This window comes from Rhinopithecus bieti, unplaced genomic scaffold, assembly GCF_001698545.2.
Source record: "Rhinopithecus bieti isolate Rb0 unplaced genomic scaffold, ASM169854v2 scaffold_9981, whole genome shotgun sequence".
In the NCBI taxonomy this organism is placed as follows: domain Eukaryota; kingdom Metazoa; phylum Chordata; class Mammalia; order Primates; family Cercopithecidae; genus Rhinopithecus; species Rhinopithecus bieti.
Window position 1 is genome coordinate 2,597,895 of NW_016806838.1, and position 13,593 is coordinate 2,611,487.

The 13,593-nt window shown below is 42.7% G+C and overlaps 1 protein-coding gene across 3 annotated transcripts in view; it reads right to left on the reverse strand.

Annotated features, from left to right (window-relative positions):
- SPATS1 (spermatogenesis associated serine rich 1) overlaps window positions 1-13,330 on the reverse strand; it is a 32,462-nt gene extending 19,132 nt beyond the window's left edge. For 2 of the 3 annotated variants that reach the window (XM_017878102.1, XM_017878100.1), the window contains exons 1-3: window positions 13,221-13,330; window positions 12,762-12,900; window positions 3,173-3,320 (exon numbers count right to left, since the gene is read on the reverse strand). In XM_017878102.1, the coding sequence (XP_017733591.1) occupies window positions 3,173-3,320; window positions 12,762-12,900 (287 nt within the window). In that variant the 5' untranslated portion in view covers window positions 13,221-13,330. The remainder of the gene's footprint in view (window positions 1-3,172; window positions 3,321-12,761; window positions 12,901-13,220) is intronic. The other variant, XM_017878101.1, reaches the window with a different exon arrangement.
- Between the last annotated feature and the right edge of the window lie 263 nt (window positions 13,331-13,593).

Genomic DNA, 13,593 nt, shown 5'->3' on the forward strand with positions numbered 1-13,593 from the left:
AAAGGAATGAACTTTGAGAATATAAAACGTAAGTCAGGGAGTCCATTTAGGAGAGTGTAGCAGGCAGTCTCTGATATGGCTGCCAACGATCCCTGCCTCTTGGCATTTATTCCCTCCTGTAATCTTCTCCCTTTGAGTATAGGCTAGACCTACTGACTCACTTTCAACAAAGAGAAAACAGCAAATGTTATGGGATGTAACTTCCCAGGTTAGGTTACAAAGGGACTGTGGCTTTGTCTTGTGTGCACTCCTGCTTGCTTGTGAGGAGAGACAGCTGTTATGTTGTGAGTTGCCCTCTGTAGAGACAAGGAACTGAGGGAAGCCTGTGGGCAACAGCCAGTGGAGAACTGAACTATCAGCCCCAGCAGCCTGTGAGGAAGTGAATCCTGCCACCAACTATATGAGTGAGCTTGGAAGTGGATCCCCGCCCCCCACAGTTGAGCCTTCAGATGAGCCCACAGCTCTGGCCAACACCTTGATTGCAATCTTGTGAGAGAGACCTTGAGCCAGAGGCACCCACCTAGGTTATACTCAGATTCCTGACCTGTAGAAAATGTGAGATAATAAATGTTTGTTGTTTTGAGTCACTAAGTTAGCGTGACTTGCTGTGCACCAATAAATAACTAATCTAGAAGGTATTACAGTGGTCCAGATGAGAGATGATCAGGGCCTTGAGTGGGACCATGGTAATATAGATGTAGTAGAAGAGATGGACTTATACGGTGTTTCAGGGCTTGATCCCCAGTTGGATGAGCAGGAGGAGACAAGTATAACCTGTCAATCTATACCTTTGGGGCTGTATGAATACCGTGATTACTAACTGAGACAAGGAACACAGAAGGATTTGGTTTGTGAGGATGAGTGATGAGAAGTTCAGTCAAGGCATGTTGAGTTTGGAGGCCTGTGGGATATCAGGTGGAGATATCTAGAAAGCAGTTCAATATATCAATCTAAAGCCTGAGGCTATGTCTAGACTGGAGCTTTAGATTTGGCTACACACGCTTTGACTGAGTTAGGTCCTCCATAACCCAGGCATCATGAGCGATAAAGGGGACTTATTTAGGTGGGAATTAGGAATGCAGAACTGGCAGCAATCACCCAGTTCCCCATCCCACAGGATGTGAACTTCACAGTCTGGGCTTTCTTTCCCTCTCAATACATGGACCCACTGCTGCTGCTAGTGGTATACATCTTGTGTAGAGGACCTAAAGAGGCAGAGCTTAAGGATTATGCCAGTCTCTTCCATGTCTAGTGCTGGGGGCAGCAAGTCCACTTGGAGCAAATTTTATTATATAAAGAATCACTTGAGCAACTTCCCTTAACTTTGACTGAATAAATCCACTTCTAGGAATTTACTTTTATAATATAACCGGAGATGGGCAAAAGCTGAATGTAGAGGGATATGCATTACAGCACTATTTACAATAGCAACTCTTTAAAACTATAGGTCACTGGTTAGATTGTGGTCTATTCATCTGACACTCCAGCACTGTAGTCATTGAAAACCGTGTTCTTGAAAAACACTCACAGGTATGAGAAAATTCTCTCCACATATTGCTCAATGAAAAAGCTGCCTTTATAATATGTCCTTCAGTAAGTGAATGAAAAAATTAACTATGGTACATCCAGACAATGGAATATTATTCAGCATTGAAAAAATGAGCTATTAAGGGGTGAAATGACATGAAGGAAACTTAAATGCATATTATTGAGAGAAACCAATCTGAAAAGGGTATATACTATACGATTCCAACTATATGTCATTCTGGAAAAGAAAAAACTATGGAGACAGTAAAAATATCTGTGGTTGCCAGGGGGTGGGAGGGGTGGGAAGGGATGAATAGATGGAACACACAGGATTTTTGAGGACAGTGAAACTACTCTGTATGAAACTATAATAGTTTTTTCTTTCTCTACAGAAAAAAAAATAATAAAAATTAGCTGGGCATAGTTTACAGGTGTGAGCCACCATGCCCGGCCATGTGACTTTTTTTTTCTTTTTTTTTTTTTGAGACAGAGTCTCACTCTGTTGCCCAGGCTGGAGTGCAGTGGCACGATCTCGGCTCACTGCAAGCTCCACCTCCCAGGTTCACACCATTCTCCTGCCTCAGCTTCCCGAGTAGCTGGGACTACAGGTACCCGCCACCACGTCCGGCTAATTTTCGTATTTTAGTAGAGACAGGGTTTCACCATGTTAGCCAGGATGGTCTCGATGTCCTGACCTCGTGATCCACCCGCCTTGGCCTCCCAAAGTGCTGGGATTACAGGTGCGAGCCACCGTGCCTGGCCGTGACTTTTATTTTTAGTACTGTCTTCATCTGTTCAAATTTTCTACAATAAGCTTAAATTACTTTCATTGTAACAAAAATTATTAGAAAAGCATTTTCAAAACTTTTTAGTGGAAAAGAAATATAAACAGAGAAAGTACATAAAGCATAAAGACAGTTTTACAACTAAATACAAAGCCAACATCCTGGTCAAGAAACAAAACGTTAGCCTGGCACAGTGACTCACACCTGCAATCCTAGCACTTTGAGAGGCCAAGAAGGGAAGATCGCTTGAGCCCAGGAGTTTGAGGTTAAAGTAAGCCAAGATAACACCACTCTACTCCAGCCTGGGTGGCAGAGCGAGACCCCTGTCTCCATCCAAACAAAAGAAACAAAACATTGCCAGTCCTTCTCTTCCCCACTCCCCAGAAACCATCTGTGTGTGTCCCTTTCTGGGAAAAGTAACCACTATCCTAATTGTGACTCTTACAATAATCATTTATTTGCTTTTCTTTAAGTTTTACCACCCATGTATGTATGTACATATCCCAAAAATACATAGTTTCACTTATTTTTGAACTTCATAATACCAAGCACTTACACAGAACTTGCTGTGTGCCAGGAAGTCTTCTAAGCTCTTTCCAGGTATTAACTCAACTAATCCTCACAGCAATCCTATAAACTATCATCAGCATTTTACAGATAAGAACACTGAAGCCCAGGGAGGTGAAGTAATTTGCTCAGATTCACACAGATACTAAGTGACAGAACCGGGATTTGAACCCACACAGTCTAGCTCCAGAATCCATGCTCTTGCCAAGCATACCGTGCTACCTCTCAGACTGTTGGCTTCTTGGTCAGAATCTCCCCCAACAGTGACAGCTCTACACCAGACCCTTACTTACTCTAGGTAAGCAGACACTCTGGGGAGGCCTGGAGGCTCACTGACACTTGGGCCTGTTTCCACAGAAGATGAGGAACTGACACTTTTGCCAGAGGATGTTGTGTTGGCAAAACATCCCTTAGATTCCAGAAAATCACTGCAGTTAGCACCTGCAACACAGAGATATCACCATCTAATTACATTATTGAAAATACATTCTGCCCTATTTTGTTTCCTAGATTATAAATAAATTTGTAAAACAGCTAACATTTACTGAGCATTTACCTTGCACTGAGGATTATGTCAACACCTTATACATGTTATCCCATTTAATCCCTATAACAATCAACAGGCATAGGTATTCCTTATTATCCCCATTTTATGGTTGAGAAAACTGAGGCTGAGAAGGTTAAACTTGCCTATGGTCACATAAAAAGTAAACATCTAGGCCAGGCACGGTGGCTCACGCCTGTAATCTCAGCACTTTGGGAGGCCAAAGTGGGTGGATCACTTGAGGTCAAGAGTTCGGGACCAGCCTGGTCAAAATGGTGAAACTCGTCTCTACAAAAATACAAACACTAGTTGGGCATGGTGGTGCACTCTTGTAATCCCAGCTACTTGGGAAGCTGAGGTGGGAAGATTGCTTGAACCCAGGAAGCAGAGGTTGTAGTCAGCCAAGATCACATCACTGCATTCCAGCCTGGGCAACAGAGACTCTGTCTCAGAAAAAAGAAAACATCTAGGCTCATATTTGATTACAGCTCTGTGACACTAAAGCCTGAGATCCTAACCCCTGTACTAGACTGCTTGCCCCTACCCACAGTTCACATTCTGTGAACTAAGTGGAAGACCTAGGATCTGAAGTGAGCTGTATAGCACTGTACATTGTATTAAGCATCTCAATATAATTTTCCAAAGGATTTGTTCATAGAAAAACTGATGAATATAATGGTGATCACAACCCAAAGAACGCCCTCAGAAATTTCCCCTCACAGTTCTTATTCATCTCGGTAGCATCCATAACAGTGCCTGGCACAAAGCAGGTGCTCAATAAATGTTTGAGTGAATAAATGAAAAAGAATTATAACTTCCCAGCCACCCACAGTTACAAGTAAGGGAGTCCTGAAAACCAGTGAGTGTCAGACAGAGACGAGTACCCATTATCTTTACTCTGCCTATACTAATAATACTTCATAAAAGTCAATTTGTTCTGTTATCATTTCCTACAGTTATGTACCTCATCCAGCCACAAAAATAAAAAGTCTGATGAAAAGGTTATGCATATTTCTTTATGCATCATTTCATAGAGCACTGAAGCTCAATAGATGGCAATGTAACCTCTAGTAATGAGAAAATTGTAAGAAATAAGAGTCAAACTTCTCTGATTCTTGAGGACATTTTTAGACTGACTACTATTCCACCTACACAGTATCATGCTTCACACATATAGAGTCATCTTTTGGTATTGACAGGGGATTGGTTCCAGGACCCCCGCAATACAAAAATGCGAAGATGCTCAAATCCTTTATCTGAAACAGTGTAGTATTTGAATATAACATATGCACATCCTCCTGTATGTTGTACTATAAATCATCTCTAGATTACTTGTAATACCTAATACAATGCAAATGCTATGTAAATAGTTGTTATATATTTATTTGTATTATTTTTGTTGTTATACTGATGTTTTCTTTTCTTTTCTCTTTTTTTTTTTTTTTTTTTTTTTGAGACTGAGTCTCACTCTGTCACCCAGGCTGGAGTGCAGTGGTACGATCTCAGCTCACTGCAACCTCCACCTCCAGATTCAAGTGATTCTCATGCCTCAGCCTCACAAGTAGCTGGTATTACAGGCACCTGCCACCACGCCTGGCTAATTTTTGTATTTTTAGTAGAGACAAGGTTTCACCATATTGGCCAGGTGGGTCTCGAACTCCTGGCCTCAAGCAATCCGCCCGCCTCAGCCTCCCAAAGTGTTGAGATTACAGGTGTGAGCCACGACACCCAGCCTTGTTGTTTCCTTTGTGAATATTTACTATGGGCAGTTGGTTGAATCTGCTGATGCAGAACCTGTTGATATGACTGTATACTATAAACGATGCAAATTCCCACCATCTAGCAGCAGGACTACTGCTCAGTTTTTTTATCCATTTCCTCTCAAATTTCATATCACAAGCGAATAATATCTTTCCCACTCTTATCAAGTCCTAATCTATCACCAAACTTTTCACTCCTAAGAGGACTTTGCCTGTGACTTTACAAAGCTTAAAGTTCAGCTGAGCTATTTCCTCCCTTCAAAATCCTCTCACTCTGGGACTTCTCAGGACATGGTACAAGGCCTATCTGCATCAGAATTACCTAGCAAGCCTGTTTAAAATACAGATTCCCAAATTCCATCGCAGACCTATTGAATTAGAATCTCTCCAAGTGAAGCCTGGGAACCTGCATTTTGAATAAGCCCCTACCCTCACCCCTGCTCTTCATTTAGGCTCACATTTGGCAGTGATCTCCTTCTTTAAGTCTAGTTCCATCACTATATTTTATCCCGTTCCACTTCCAGATTACCAACTGCACAGAACTTCCTGAATTTGCCCAGTCATGAGAATCCCCTTGGGCTACTTGTTCAATATGCAGACTCCAGGGCTCTAACTCAGACCTACAGTCTGGGAGCCCGGATATTTAAGAAGCACCTCAGGTGATTCTTAGGGTCAGCCAAGTGTGGGAAGTGCTGCTCTGGAATATGCCCCAGAGCCTAGAGCAGCCCCCAGCACAGTGAGGGCCAACTGGTTGCTTAAGGTGTAACTGGGATGGAGCCAAGCCCAGGGGAGGTGGCAGGAAAGCAGCAGAGCTGTGAGGATGAGAGGACAGGTCCCCAGTAATCAAAGGAAGAACCACCCATATACAAAGCCACAGAAGAAGCATCAACAATACGTAGACCACACTCTCTGACCACAATGCAATACAATTAGAAATCAATAACAAAAAGACAGCCAAAAAGTATCCATAAGCTTGGAAACTCAAAACCACACTTCTAAATAATTCACATACAAGAAGAAATTGTAATGGAAATCATGAGGTGCTTAATGATCAACGAACATTAAGTACTGTATATCAAAACTTGTGGGATTCAACTAAAGCAGTAATTAGAAATCTGAAACCTTAAATGCACATGCTGTATTTCACTGAATATAAGGCACCATCAATTGTAATGGCATTGTTATTTTATGTATCACAAAGAACAAAGGCTGCCAGTTAAACTATGACATATGCTTTCATCACTTAGAATTTTTAGTTTATACTTATTGAGGCATTCTTTTAGATTTACTTATAGATTTTCATCACATATCACTCATGCACTATATAAAGAAGGAAATTATAAGCAAAATAGACTGGTTAAGGCATTCTTAAATCTTACGCACATTCAGAAGTCTGACTACTAAATCACTTTCAATTCAGTCACTAATGTCCACACTTTCCACCTAATACTGACCTAAGATTTCAATTAAAATGTGAGTTGAGTGATGCAGCATTTCTTTCTTTTCTTTTCTTTTCTTTTTTTTTTTTTTTGAGCCGAGTTGCCCAGTCTAGAGTGCAATGGAGCGATCTCAGCTCACTGCAATCTCCACCTCCAGGGTTCAAGCAATTCTCCTGCCTCAGCCTCCCGAGTAGCTGGGATTACGGGTGTATGCCACCACGTCCTGCTTGCTTATTTATTTATTTATTTATTTATTTATTTATTTATTTATTTACTGGAGACAGAGTCTCACTCTGTTCCCCAGGCTGGAGTGCAGTAGTGCGATCTCAGCTCACTGCAACCTGTGCCTCCTGGGTTCAAGCGATTCTCCTGCCTCAGCCTCCTGAGTGACTGGAATTACAGCTGCCCACCATCATGCCTGGCTAATTTTTGTATTTTTAGTAGAGACGGGGTTTCACCATGTTGGCCAAGCTGGTCTCAAACTCCTGACCTCATGTGATCCGCCTGTCTCAGCCTCCCAAAGTGCTGGGATTACAGGCACGGTGGCGCTGAGACCAATTTTTGTATTTTTAGTAGAGGTGGGATTTCACCATCTTGGCCAGGCTGGTCTCTTAGCCAGGCTGGTCTCGAACTCCTGACCTCATGATCTGCCTGCCTCGGCCTCCCAAAGTGCTGGTATTACAGGTATCAGACACCGCGCAAAAGTGTTTCTCTATTGTCTCTGGAGTTTTCTTCCAAGCTGTGAACACACATTCTACATGCTTCAGTGCTCATACAGCAAAAATTATTACAACCACATCCTGCCTGCTGCTCGGCTCACAGACCTGGTAACATCCAGTCCCTACTTCAAAGATGCAAACTGTCTATCCAAGAATTGATGGATTATAGTGTTCAAAATATAAAATTCCAAAATGAATGAGATAAATCATCAATTTAAGAAATAAGAAAAAAAAAAAGAGTAACCCTTCCCCCCCAAAAAAAAATTTTAAGGAATAAAATCATAAAAGATTGAAATAAAGATTATCAGAACTTTGGCTTCATGCAAAAGCTAATAATGTGATAAACAAGGTTCAAGAAAAAATTTTAAATACAAATAATATTAGGGCCTGGCCTGTAATCCTAGCATTTTGGGAGGCCGAGGCGGAAGGATCACCTGAGGTCAGGAGTTTGAGACTGCCTGGCCAACATGGTGAAACCCTGCCTCTACCAAAAATACAAAACTTAGCCGGGCATGGTGGTGTATGCCTGTAATCCCCGTTACTCAGGAGGCTGAGGTAAGAGAATCGCTTGATCCCAGGAAGCGGGGGTTGCAGTGAGCTGAGATCATGCCACACTGCACTACAGCCTGGGCAACAGAGTGAGACTCCATCCCCAAAAAATAATAATAATAACAATAGAAATGAAAAGAAGGCCATAATTATAAATAAAATGAGATAAATTTACAGATAAAGAAATTAAGCTCCAGAAATGTCAAATAACTTGTTCAGGGTTACATAGCTATGGAGTATAATTTATAGAACATAGTTTAACATTCAAATAATCGAGATAGTACTGACAAAAACCCTAACAGACAAATCAATAGAACAAAATGGTAAACATAAATAGAATAAAATTTTATATGAAAACAAGTGGCATTTTATCTTGGTGAAGAAAGGATGGGTTATTCAAAAAATATTGCTGGAACAACTAACCATTTGGAATAAAAATAAAACTAAACCTTTCTTATCCCAAACTGGAATAATCCAGATGACTTACAGATTTGAATGTAAAAATTGAAATTAAAGATGTACCTGAAAAAAATAAGTGAAAGTTTATATAATCTTAGAGCGAAGAAGTTATTGCCAAGAAAGATATCAAATATAGGCAAAATAAAGGAAAAGAGGCATAGATTTGAATATGCCTCTTTAAATATAAACTCAAAACTTTCATAGCAAACTATAAACTGGGGAAAAATCTGTAACATACATAATAGAAAGAAAAAAGAGTTAGTAGTCATGACAAATTATGAGCTTTTTTTTGTACTTTAAGTTCTGAGGTACGTGTGTAAAATGTGCAGGTTTGTTACATAGGTATACACATGTCATGGTAGTTTGCTGCACGCATCAACCCGTCGTCTACATTAGGTATTTCTCCTAATGCTGTCCCTCCCCTAGTCCCCCACCCTCTGACAGGCCCTAGTGTGTGATGTTCCCCTCCCTGTGTCCATGTGTTCTCATTGTTCAACTCCACTTATGAGTGAGAACATGCGGTGTTTGGTTTTCCGTTCTTGTGTTAGTTTGCTGACAATGATGGTTTCCAGCTTCATCTATGTCCCTACAAAGGACAGGAACTCATCCTTTTTTATGGCTGCATAGTATTCCATGGTATATATGCTGCCATGTTTCTCTTTAATCAGGTCTATCATTGATGGACATTTGGGTTGGTTCCAAGTGCTTTGCTATTGTGAACAGTGCCGCAGTAAACATACGTGTGCATGTGTCTTTATAGTAGAATGATTTATAATTCTTTGGGTATATCCCCAGTAATGGGATTGCTGGGTCAAATGGTATTTCTAGTTCTAGATCCTTGAGGAATCGCCACATTGTCTTCCACAATGGTTGAACTAATTTACACTCCTTGAGCTTTTATAAATTTATAAGATGAAAATAAACATCCAAAAAGAAAAAAAAAGGGCAAAAGACATGATCGGGTAGCTTATTTTTAAAAACGGGCTGGACAAGGTAGCTTATGCCTGTAATCCCGGCACTTTGTGAGGCTGCAGCAGGTAGACTGCTTGAGGCTAGGAGTTCAAGACCAGCCTAGGCAACATATGGAGACCTGGTCTCTACAAAAAACTAAAAAGTTAGCTGGGCTAACTTTTGCACACCTGTGGTCCCAGCTACTTGGGAAGCTGAGATGAGGACTGCTTGAGCTGGAGAAGTTGAGTCTGCAGTGAGCCCTGATCGTACCACTGCACGCCAGCCTAGGTGACAGAGTGAGACCCCATCTCAAAATAAGATAAATAACACATACAAACAGCCAATATATATTTGGGGAAAATTTCATCCATCCTAATAATTGGGTTTGGGGGAGTGGGTGGTGGTTGATTTTATGGGGTTTTCTTTTTTTTTTTTTTTTGAGACAGGGTCTTGCTCTGTCACCCAGGCTGGAGTGACCTCAGTTCACTGCAACCTTTGTCCCTAGGGTTCAAGTAATGCTCCCACCCCAGCCTCCCAACTAGCTGGGACCATAGGCACGCACCAGCATGACCAGCTTTTTTTTTTTTTTTTTGTATTTTTTGTAGAGATGGGGTCTCACCATGTTGCCCAGGCTGGTCTCAAACTCCTGAGCTCAAATGATCCACCCACCTCAAAGTGCTGGGATTACAGGCATGAGCCACTGTACCTGGCCCCGTCCGAATAATTGAAGAACTGAACTTAAAACGAGATACCATTATTTGTTATCAGTTTGCAAACACCCAGGGTTGGCATAGCTTGGAGGAATGGAATTCCTATCAAGAGCAATTTGGCCATATGTGACTTCCGAAGCCTATGAGAAGTGCATATCATCTGACTCAATAGTTCTACTTCTAGAAATGTATCTATGAAAAAGGCATGAAATGCATGTCTGGAGATGTAGAATGGATTCACCTATGTGGAGAAGAAATGAAATCAAGGCCAAAGATGTCCTCTATGTCAATACTTGCATGTGAGTTCTGAGGTATTTATGGTAAGATTTACTTATGGTAATTTTTGCCCATAGGTTTTAACAGTGGCTGCCTTTCATAACATGTAAACATTTTAATTGCATATTGCCACTATAGGACTTGAGAATTTACCCAAGCAAGAATTGGTTGGCCCTATGGATGGTATCAGAGAGGGCCCTTTCCCAAGTTTTTTGTTTGTGTTAGGAGCAAAATTTAAATGTACTGCATGTCCCTGAGCAGTGAGCAGTGAAATTACACCTAAAACTTTAGCACACTTCCTTGCTTGCTTGAAAAGTTTTGTGGCAGCAGTACTCTAGAAAGTGGCCTGTGGCCACTATAATGGGGAACGCTTGTCTGATGGACAAGGACGGGAAGAGCAATCTCTTGCTAAACTGGCCAACAGCACACTCGCTAGATCAAGCTGACTACAGGATCTTCCTAAGAGTAACTCAACCTCAAACTTGAGCTGGAGACACTTAAACATGTCCTCAAGATGCCTCCCCGCCCTTCCCCTGGTAAAAGAAGATTAGCTGGAAGAGAAGCCGGAATTGCAAGCCTGAATACTTATTAATACTGATGCTAATACTGATACTGATGCTCCCACTGCATAGAGTACCATCCAGCTACTCCAAGCAAGTCAATTACTTCTCCACCCCCAGGTCCTAATGACTGCCCTCTCCCCCATCTAGCTCAGAAGGCTGTGGGTAGAAACAAACACCCTAAGGAGATACACTCTGCTTGAAAGGTTCACCATTTATCATGAAAATTGTTATTCAAGTACAATAAATGTCAAGTAAGCCAGAAGCCAGAAAATTCTGACAAGTTTCTAAAACACTACAAAATAAGAAGAAATGATGTAATTAAAGGCCAAGAGAAGGTTCTTGTAACCAGAAAGGAATTCAAGGGAAAAAAGAATTTGGAAGAAAGTCTGTTTCTTTATTGCCATCTGTGGAATTCAGGATAATTATTTCCATTTTTTTTAAGCAGGAATAACACCTTACATAACCAAAGCACTTTCATATGTTTGTCATCTTAGCTGATTGTCACAATAGCACTGTCTGGCAGGGAGAAAAATAATACATCAAGCCATGTTTGTTTAACATGGATATTCATTTAACCAAACACTATTTCCCACCCCTGCTTATCTGCTTCATAATGGGCCTAAGGATCAAGGACAGAAATTTTTAACCCATTTTTTTATTATATCCCCTCCCCCATAAGCAGTAATGAAAGCAATCGGTTCTCTGATGGAAAAATGCACACACACACACACACACACACACACACACACGTATCTTCAATTGGTTTGCGGAGCCCCTTCCTTCCTGAAATCCATACATTCTATGTTAAGCTAAACTCAGATGTGTTTTCCTGAATAGACTCTCCTACACAGCAGGAAAGGACAGCATGGGGCTTTCATTAATGTGGTCTGGGACCTGGTGCCCTTCTGGTATTCCTAACTCTAAAACATGGATCCTCCCTAGGACATCCTTAAAACAGCAGCTTCTTCCTTTACCCCAAACCAAACTGGAAACTGCAGGAAGGTCTGGAGCTTAACGTTAGTATCCCAGAACCCTTTTCTCCTTGCTGTTCCAGACACACTTGGACAATTAATAGTTCTAACTCCTCCAGCTCCTCCTTCTCTGCGGTCCCAGGTTATATTAATAGCTGGGTGAATGAGTTGTACCTCCCTCCTTTCTCCCCACTGTGAAGGAGAATGAGATCACAGAACCAGAATACAGAAGACCAGGGAGAAGGCTAAGATCTGATCCAGCAAAGTCTGGACATTTCACAACCCCTTTTTGCAGCACTCAGGCCACTCACTCATAACAGGTAAATGACAACTTGAGCGCAGGCGCACTCTGAGCTTTTCTGGGCCACTGTGGCTGTTCAGGCGCCATGACACTGTTCTCTAAAGGCAAACGTGCCCCTGAATTCCTCCTTGGCCTTAACCAATTACGGAGCTACCAGCCATTATTTAATTTTTAAAGTGTTCATAATTCCCACCTAAACTGTCCCATCCAATAAACAGTGACACAAACCTACTAAAAGCTGAGCAAAGATGAAAGGACACAGGCTCGGGAGTATGGCAGACTCACGTCAAATCTCAGGCTCATGTCAAATCCCAGACTCACCATTTATTAACCCAAGCACAGGGAAGGTCAAATCTCTGGCTCCCTTTACTCATAAGTAATATACTTCTCCACTGTTGTGAGATCCAGTGAGGTAATTTATGAGACTCTCTGCTTCGGTGGTGCTCTCTGCCTAATCAAATCTTGGATTAGCACAGACATAAGCTACTATTCAAGCAGCTCTTCTTACATGCCCCCAAACTAGCTTCCTTTTAAATTTCAAATGGTGCCCTCCACCTGCCCCCACCCCCGGGTGTAGTATACTTGGATGTGGCCACCAACTCCACACCCAGTGAGTGCTCTGGATTTCTCAGAACTCAACTGTAGGTCCTCTCCACCTCGGTCATGCCAGAGTCCCTTTTTTCTGGAACCTTCTCCAGCTCTCTGCCACGGGTCGCGCTTGAGATGGAGGGGAGACGGCAGCCCCGTGGACCGTTTCCAGTGATCATGGATGGACTCATCTGTGCACATGTTGATTTTAAATATTAGAAGCAACCCAGAGACAAAGTAAAGAACCTCCTAAGAAAGGTATCAGTCAAAACAAACAAATTCCACAAGCCACCGAAAGTCAGGCCGGCAGGACTGGCCTCTAAACCGGAGCCTCCCTCCCTCCACCCGTGCGATGCGTGGTTTAGAAGCCCTCGGAGCTCCAGCAAGTCCGCCCCCATCCCGAGCCAGGCTCGCTGCACCCCCGCATCCAGCTCCTTCTTTTCCGCCTCAGAGTCTTCCCACCCCCTTCCCCAGGGGAGGCCCAGGTCTGTGCTCAGAGGCCTCCACGGACCAACGAACCAACTGGCAGCCGAACTGCCTGCCGAACGCACGCCGAGGCCGAGGAACCGAGAGCCGAGGGCAAAAGGGACGCTGCGGCCGCCTGCTTCTCCCACGGAGGCGCGTTCCGGGGTTGCCGGGACACCGGCTCCAGCAATGCGGCGCGCAGTGTCCTCCCTGGCTCGGCTGCCGGCCCCACTGTCTGTCACCCCCGGACTCTCTTGCCATTGATACGGGATAGAGGCTCCTGGGAGATGAGGAGCTAGGGGCTCCAGCCATGGCCCGGCGTCACAGGCAAGGACCGCTGCAAAAGCCACTTTGTGGTTTTGGATTTTTTTTTTTTTAAGAGTTGTGGTTCTTTTCCAGGCAATTTTCATTATTAGAAC